The 9,521-nt window shown below is 38.0% G+C and overlaps 1 protein-coding gene across 1 annotated transcript; it reads left to right on the forward strand.

The window, feature by feature from the left end:
- Nucleotides 1-3,926: 3,926 nt before the first annotated feature.
- On the forward strand, nucleotides 3,927-7,022 carry LOC121201728 (carcinoembryonic antigen-related cell adhesion molecule 6-like; the record flags this gene model as incomplete). The annotated part of the gene is made up of 5 exons (XM_041067856.2): nucleotides 3,927-4,272; nucleotides 4,538-4,792; nucleotides 5,029-5,134; nucleotides 5,549-5,598; nucleotides 5,699-7,022. Coding segments are annotated over 5 exons (834 nt in total), but the record flags the coding sequence as incomplete, so codon positions are not given.
- Between the last annotated feature and the right edge of the window lie 2,499 nt (nucleotides 7,023-9,521).

Genomic DNA, 9,521 nt, shown 5'->3' on the forward strand with positions numbered 1-9,521 from the left:
GAGAAACGTATTTGTCTCCACTCGTCAGTTTACTCCGTTCAGCTCCATTCAATTCGGTAAGTATTCATGCCTCAAATAATTCGTATATTGATTAATTCATAAGCTGTGCTTTATATTGTCATTGGATTAGTCAGCATATGTTCATCAACTGACATGTAACTATTTGCTCTCGTGCTGCGTCAACTTCAGCTACAGTAATGAAAAAAGTCCAAGCAGGCGCCATTACTTTTACTACGCAGCGAAGTTATTTTGCATTATTCGTAGTAGAAAGCAGGCACTAATAGAGAAAGAATACACTGTAGGTTCAGTTTGTGCTCAAATGTTTTGTAAACGTCCCATAATTAAACGTATTAGTCGGTAAAATTGCATCTATTTAAAAAAGTGGGCGCAGGTGTGCATGCTAGCAAGACTAGCAAGGTTTTCTGCTTTTTTTTTAAATCAAGGAGCGGTACCAGTACGCAGCTGCGGTCGGTTTCAGACGGGTTTACTTTATCCAGGAGCGGTACCAGTACGGAGCTGTGGTCAGTTACAGACAGGGGTTTACTTTATCGGGCTTTAGTTGGTCAGTCACCGCTGGTGAGGACATGTTCTTTGAGTGAGCGCGTGATGAGCTAAAAGGGCTCCGGCCATTTTTCTGTGAATACTAAGCTGTAATGTCTGTATGCTACTCAAACATTTCTACTGCTTCTTCTGCAGAACCGTTCGTTGTGCATAACGTTTGTATGAATGTTGATGGTTCCATCTGCATTTTGCTTAGCTAAAATAATATTCTGTTATTTTTATTCTGGTTTTGTTATTGCAGATTGGCAAACAAGCTTCTTCATGTCATGGACTCAGTTTTTTTGGTCAACATATTATTTATAGTCCTGACCATTGACACTGTGTTAATCCAAAACACAAGTACTTTCCAGTCTTGTAAACACTTCTTTTGGCTTCTCTCATAACCTGTCCGCACATCAATTTGGCACAAGTTTTGTGGAAAATTTTGAGGTATTCACCTATTTATTTTTTTAGATTTATGAAACCACAACCTCACAACTGTTCATCCTTGCTACTGACAATATAACTAAAAATGCTACATATTTATTTGTTTTTAATCTTGGAGAATGACATCGATGCCTCCAGAAAGTGTGTCATGAAAGGACTATGCATATACCTCAACAAGGATCCTAATGGTCTACTACAAGAGTACATGGTGAGTCTAAACAATAGCATTTAATTATAATATACAAACCTTAATGATAGAAAGTAATTTGTAATGTAACCTGATCTTCATCTAACTAGGACATGACTGAGGCCAACACCAAGAGCCATTAAGAGAACAACAGTGGCGATTTATATTGCCAAAGAGACTCCCACCAGTGACTGTTTGGATATTGGAGTAATCCTTGAGGGTGTGGTGATACTTACTGTAAACTGTACTTACCCTAACATCTGCCTTGCTGTTTGGACTTTTTTTATGCCTTTTAAACGTGAAGTACCTAACAAAACTTCACTACACCTTTTTGAAGCTATTCAAAAAGGAGTTAGATGAAGTGCAACTGTCAAAGAAGGTTCAAAGCTTGGAAACTAAACTTCACTAATGGGACAGTCAGCATTCATGTTCCTGGAGCACTGTAGCTTTGAGACCAAGAACATTTTGAGTAGGTTGGATAACCTCTAGTTCTGCATTTCTTGATCCCTGAATACTGTAGTTCTTTTAAAACCTATCTAAGGTATAAGAAGTTACTGTTTGTTCCTTGAATTTTGAATTAATCATCAGTTTGCTTTTGTACAGTTAAAATTACATTGCAGTTATTTGCATTTGATAAATCATTGTATTGGTGCCTTTTTAAGGTGTCTTTGGTATCTGTTCTACAGTATGTGGTCATGTGACATTATGCATTAAAAGTGTAGACAAAAATAAAATGCAATTGTTTTGATTGAACACAAACAGTTAATGTTAATTTAACTCAATTCAGCCATTTTCTGTCAAAAGAAAAATTTTATGTGCAACCAATGTCCATTATTGAATTAAGTTGATCCAACAGATTTTTTTTTTCCAGTGTAGAACGCTTCCCCCCTCTACCTTTAAGGGGCGCTGTAAGCTTTAATTCGTGAAATAGGTTCATCTACAGTACAAATATGAAGTTGTATGAGTGAAAGATTTAGGCACAGTTGGCTCCATTTTTAAAAAAAATCTTGTTTTTTTTCAAGCAAATATTGAAAAAATACAATTAAATTCACATGGTAATATTCAATGTATGGCTCTCTTTATGTGCTCAAGTCTCAAGACGCTGTCTGAAACTGGTTATGGGGCATTATTATTCTGTGGTGACTTGCAGTGAAAGGCTACTCAGCAAGTAAGAAAGACATGAAACATAAAAAGATGACCAGGAGCCAGGAACTTTGTTCTTGTAGATGTAGAAAGAAAATCATTCCAGATGTGGAGAACAGTAATCACAAATTAGACTGTGTTCTCATCAAAGAACATCACAGAATGATTAAAACCACTTGTCAAATCATTGACCAGGACGTTTATGCTTGGACATCAACATGTTTTCTAAATGGACATAATGCTAAATTAGTCACAAAGTTGCTTAACAAATTCCTTTTTCCAAAATTCAGGAAACTGTTTTCAGCAGCTTGTGGAAAAAAGACTTTGAAAAAACTGTTCTTTTTCTCATTATCCTCAAATTTACTGTATCAAATAAACATAACTTTGGTCTTGATAACTAAATTAAAACAGGAAATACTGTATTTGGTGTGATGCAATGTCAGACAGTGAGGGGAAAACAATCAAAGTGTCTGTAAACTTCTGTTTTTGACTGTATATACTGTATACAGGTTACTTCCTTAAACTGTGTTAGAACATACTGTAAAACAGCATTTTTTACACTGAACACTAGAAAATAAAGGTGCAGCCTGTCATTCAACTTATTCCACTCATTCTGCTGGTGAGACTGCAGTTGAAATGAAAACAGCTGTGATAAACATCTTCATCCTCCTGGGGATCGTCTCAGGTGAGAACGTTCTGATGTTTATGAAAACTATAATGCAAGTATTGTAGTGTTTCTGCAACTTACTTTGACAAGTGCATTCAGTATTATGATGCGTTATGGTTATTTATTGCTGAGTGGACAAGCTACAGTACAGTACAAAAGAGTTTAGACTGACCAACATTTAATGCAGGTCATAGAAACACAACAAAAAAAATCAAAAAAGCTTTTAGATGAAGGAATTAATCAACATGTGACATCAGGATGGAGTGATTTAATCAAAGGTTTGCATTTTGTATTATTTCACACAAAATTACTAAAAATGTCTAAGTGGTGATATGAGTTCATTCTTTACCATGTATTGTTCTGTCCATTCACTGTACATTGCTTTTCTTGCTGTGATCCTACTCACACCTATAACTGTCTCCTCCAGGTTTAATCAGTGGAACTGGTGTCTTACCTGATGTCCTGACTGCACCTGTTGGAGGGACAGTGATGTTCAACACATCTGTATCTTCATCAGTAACACTATTTGCATCTGTGATTTGGCAATTTATCAACTCTGATAAGATACCCCAAATACTAGTAAACGGTTACTCTGACTATAACAGTAACTACATTGTCACACAGTACATACAAATGTACATAGACAGGATCAGTCTCTTTAGATCTACTGGATCTCTGGAGCTCAGGAATCTGGCTCTTAGTGACAGTGGAGTGTATGCGGTAAATATATATGCATCATATGGACTCTACTTCACAGGGCAGACTACGCTCAATGTATCTGGTGAGCAAAAGCTTCTCATGTTGTTGTGTATTATGGGTTTAAGTTGAATGGAGGTGATTAATAGAATTATTATGGGATCTTATATCTGCAAACGCTATTATTAAACACATTATTTGTAAGAAATAATGAACAGGTTTGCGGGCTCCTGAGAGAACTAATTATATGCAGTAACAACAATTCGATTGTTTCTAACATTGCATTATTTTAATGTCTGTAAAATTCCCTCAGTACCAGTCCCCAGTGTAACAGTAAACGTCAGCGGCACAGACTTGGTGGAGTTCAACAGCTCCGTCAGTCTGTCCTGCTCCTCCTCTGGGTCCTCGCTCTCATTCCTCTGGCTGAACGGCAGCTCTTTGGTTACAGCCACTGACAGAGTTCAGCTACTGAATCTGAACCGTACGATCACGATAGTCAATGTGAGCCGCTACGACCAGGGACCGTTCAGCTGCAGAGTGTCCAGTGCTGTCAGCAGTGGAACCAGTGAGCCAGTGAAACTCTCCATCAGTTGTGAGTTACTACAAATACTGAACACTCTCTCTCTCTATGACATTTGTCATATAGAAAACATTTAAATGTGTAATTTAATGAAGTACAATGTGAGCTTTTGGCAAATTGTATGAGCAGGTCTGGTTTATAGAGCAACGTGGTAATGTCAGGTTTAGTTTATATTTTGGGGAATATAAAACATGTTCGCAGCTATCTAATCTCCAAAAATACTAACTGTTTATGTTTTATTAACCCGATGAAATAATTCAATAATTCTGATTCCTAGATGGAGCAGATAACGTTGGAATCTCAGGTCCACGGAAGTTAGAGGTGGAACAGACCTTAGTTTTATTCTGCTCTGCTGAGTCGAGTCCACCTGCTGATTACACCTGGACACTGAATGGCAAAGAGATGCTTAACAATTCTGCTGTGTTCATTAAACATGTGACCCAGTGCTCAGACAGTGGTAAATACGTCTGCCAAGCCAGGAACCAGCTGACAGGGAGAACATCACTGAGAGAACATAGTGTCTCAGTTCAAGGTAAAGTGGCAGCAGACGCTCAGACACTGTACGAGTCAACAAGGTTAAACTAAACTACTGTAGAGTCACTTGATGGACATGATGTCAGACATTTTCTGAATAATCATGTAACGTCTGCTAGATATTATTTTGCACTTCTCCATTTTAATTTTTTGTTAATCATTTTAAATGTAAGTGTTGATGAATCATGTCTGAGATGTTATTTCCTGTACTTCATATTTCATGTCATTGTGAAGCGTGTGGACTTTCACCTGCTGCCATTACAAGAATAGTTATTGCGTGTGTCCTGGTGTTTGGAGGAGTTTTAGCTGGAGGACTTTGTATTTGCTGGATTAAGAGCAAGTAAGTAACAGCCGTGTGCATTATATATGTCTTCATGTTTTTATTTAAAGGTTTGGGTCTTTGGAGGTATGGAGGCCCCAAAGGGACATGTTTGTTCTTTTTTTTCTACTTTTGACACTTTCTTCATGGTAACCAGCATTATAAATCAGAGTATTATATTAGTTCTCTGGTCGATCTGATGTATCTATCATGCATTTGGAATATGTCCCTATATAGTATGAGAGGACAATAGCTTAACATCGCTGCCACTGTTCGCACGTGAAATAAAAAAAAAATGCCCTCCCCTAAAAAAACAAAAAAGAACAACATGTCCCTTAAGGGGCGACGTACGGGTGTCATATTAGTTCAGAAAAATATAATACTATTTTTACTCAGCTGCGGTTCATCCTCACATAAGTCTCACTGTATTTCCAGATCACTTTACATAAGGAGAAGTGAGAGCAGTGCTCAGCCACGTCAACCAGGTTGGGTTTTATTCAAACTAATCACACGTCAAGTCAACAATATAAAACAAACTACAAAAAATAGCATCTACTCTAACTATGTGAACTATATTCTACACAGAACACAAGGAACAAGTGTACGAGAACAACTTTGTGGGTCTTCAGGCTTCATCTGTTGCTCCAAAGACAAGTGGTTAAGTGGAGACTGTCTTGTATTGAACTTTTCTATGTCCTTCTAACTGTTAACAGCATTACCTAATGTATCTGAATGTACTTCAGCCACACACTTAGTCCTTTGTCTATTAAAAAGAGGAAGTGCACTCTAGGACGTGAACTATTACTAGTGTACTGTACAGTAGTTCTGTCCTATATACTATTACAGAACAACGGTTCTTTATCTTCTGCTAAATGTGCTGGTTATTTTAATGTTGATATCACTTCTCTTATATTGTGCAGCTGTGTAGATGATTGTCATTACTATTGTTTACTATTGTACATAATTTTTTTTATCAAAAAAATCTCTACTAAACCAGAAAGTCAAACTCAAAACCTTCCACATCATGTTTTGCTTCATGAACTTTATTTTCTACACGTATTATAATATTTACAAATATAAAAACTGACTGTATGTCTACAATAAATGCAAATATGGCATAAATGCACAGAATTTTTATATAAAGCTACTTCCCTCTGATAACACTGCACTGACGTTTAAAATAACTTTGTCTTGAACTAGCTTCTCTGTTATTTCTCAACATTCAGCGAGACTTACAGTAAAGCATTCATTATGGCTGTAAACTATTACAGCAATTTGTTATGACATTAGAGGAATATCAAAAAAAGTTAATAAGTTAAGCTCCATCAATTACAATAAATTTAATCAGTTTTCCTGTACCTGTGCCCCATTAGCTCCAGGCTGAGGAGCTCTGCCTCTCATTCGGTGCACATGGGCATCATAGGTGAGGAAGGGAGGATGACACATGAATCTTCTCTTGTCCCATCTGAACAGTCCCACTGTCTTTGTTCTGGAAGCTGATGTGAGCTAAGTGCAGCTCCTGTACAGGCATATTGACCATCCATCCATCCATTTTCTAAACCGCTTATTCCCTAATGCGGGGTCACGGGGGTGCTGGAGCCTAACCCAGCTGACTATGGGCGAGAGGCAGGGTACACCCTGGATGGGTCGCCAGTCCATCGCAGGGCAGGCATATTGACCATGTTGGTCAATATGTTGGTGGTAAATGAGTATAAAAGGTGAGGGAGTCAAACTACACTGTACGAGTCAACAAGGTTAAACTAAACTAGTGTCACTTGATGGACATGAAGTCACACATAAGGCTTTTCTTAATGAATTAATATTATTTGGTAATATCCATCCATCCATTTTCCATACCCCTTTAGCCTATATGCAAGGTCGCGGGAGGCTGTACCCCTGGACGGGTCACCAGCCCATCGCAGGGCAACTGTCAGCAGTGGTCGAAGGTGGCGGACCTACATGCACAGCTCCAGGCAAGGTTGTTTGGAGGCAGGCTTTATTGATATAATCACGGTCAAGTCAGGCAGGGTCAAAGGAAACTCAGCGACAGTACAACAGGGAGCAGGCAGGTTCAGGTCCAAAAACAGGTGAGGTTGTCAACATGGAAGCACGACAGAGGTACAGATAATGATCAGGCGGTCTCAGGTCAAAACAGTCAGGTACGTTACCAGGTTTTCTCAGCAAAGGTACAGGCAGGGAGCAGGCAGGAATCAGGAGTAAGGAGGTTCACAAGCAAGATCAGGATCAAGGTACGCTAATACGGCAATGCTGGAAAGTGGTGTGTACACACGGCAATCTGGCAACTGGCTAGTGTGAGATCTGGAGCTTAAATGCTGGGGCTGATTACTGATTACTGTCAGGTGTGCATGATGAGAACTGGTGATGATGCGAGAACAGCTGTGGTGTGATCAGAGCAGGAAGTCTTTCAAAATAAAACAGGAAACGTGACAGACTGTGACAGCAACACAGAGACAAACAACCATTCACACATGCATTCACACAAACAACCATCCACACAGTAGAACACACAATAACCAAGTATGTTTTTGTTTTATTACTGCTAAAGTGGCTGCGAATTTTATTGTCTTCTCAGTGACACTTTGCCCAACATTCTGCTTTCTTCCCGTGAGTGTAGCTGGTTTTAACAGTAAACGTAAAATCCTTCTCAACATTGTAGACCGAATGAAACAAAGGAGATTCACCACAAACAACAGGACCATGAAGAAATGGAAAAAAACAAACAATTAAAAATGACGTGCAGTACAGCAAAAAGGAGATGCAGAATAAGTAAACTCTACTGTCACTAAAGATCAACTGAATTTACAACAGAACTGCAAAACAACCCCCAACCTGGGCGTCAGGAGAGCTACAGTATGTGTTAAGCTTTGCACCAAATCACCAGGATTAAAAAAAAAAGCCTTGATATCATCATATCCTCTATTAATATACTGTATGCACTTACTTTTATAAAATGCCATTATTTCTGTATTTGTAGTTGAATTTATAATTGACTTAAACAAACTTTTGATTATGGCATTAGAGGAATATCACATAAATGTTTGACTAATCCGTCACACTCAATTCAATCTGTTCTTATATACCTGAGCACCATGAGCACCATGAGCTTCAGGCTGAGGAGCTCTCCTTCTCATGTGGGTGGGCATCATAGGTGAGTGAGGGAGGACGGTGCACGGATCTTGGCGTATTGAGTTGAGTTGTCCTCTGGTTCCGGCTGGGCAGTCCCTGTATTCTGGAAACTGATGTGTGAGTAGTGAAGCTCCTGTACAGACGTAGCACAACGGGTCAAATATGAAGCAAAGATCTACAGTACTTTCTTTCTTTCTAAGATTTTTTTGAAAAATTAATAAACAACAATACAACTAATGTATTTAGATTTTACACTAACATACTAATGATGTATCAGTTTTCATGTCAAATTTCAAACAACAGAAATAGTGTTAACATATTACTCATAGTAATAAGTAATATTACATATTACTTATTACTATTATATGTGTGAACACCATTACACAGTAAATGAGTAAAGAGCACAGAGACGTCTACCTGGTTCTGTGGGGATGTTGTGTTGTCCTGACCTTCACCTCCTTCAACATATGTTAAGATACAGAACTTAGAATAATGAACCATCACAGCAAATATTAAACACACAGCTGTAGCAGGACTCACCCGTTTTAGTGGCAGCATCTCTGCTGAAATATAATTATTACTATATTAAGTGAATCATTTAAGTGAAAATTTCAGTGATTTGAAATATTACACGTGTATACTCCAAAACCAAAGCATTTTTTACGTTTCAAATAAAATTCACATTTCTTTCATAGTCTTATTTTGATTTATCAAAAATTGTCCAAAATGTAATTTAATATTAAAGTGCTTTCATAAAATGTTTTATTTTACTGTACAGAGATGAGGCCTCAGTCAAAGCTACTCTGTCAGTCAGATTTAATGAAAATCCACTTACGGTTTGATCCAAAGGAAGTAAACTAGAAGAACCATAACCACAACAACAACAACCACAGCGATCACTATTCCAGCGATGCAACCACCTGAACAACCACCGGTTGAAGGTTGATGTTCTGTTCAAAGACAACAAAGAACAAAAGAAAATCAAAAACAACATGTCCTTACACGTCATTTTACAGTATGTGCTGCTTTTTTATTTAATATTTATATATTTATTTTTATACAGTAGCATCAGCATAAGCCAAGTTTCGTCTTCACACTTTATTTGCTCTTTAGTTCAGCTCCATCAGCCAGAGAGCAGATACTCACCTGTGTTCATGCAACTAAAAGACTGACTTTTAACTGTAACTTACCCAGCACCATCGTAGCTGATGGTTGAGGTGTTGATCCAGTATGTGGCGTCTAAATGTGAGAAGCAATAGGA

This window comes from Betta splendens, chromosome 16 (assembly GCF_900634795.4).
Source record: "Betta splendens chromosome 16, fBetSpl5.4, whole genome shotgun sequence".
Taxonomy (NCBI): domain Eukaryota; kingdom Metazoa; phylum Chordata; class Actinopteri; order Anabantiformes; family Osphronemidae; genus Betta; species Betta splendens.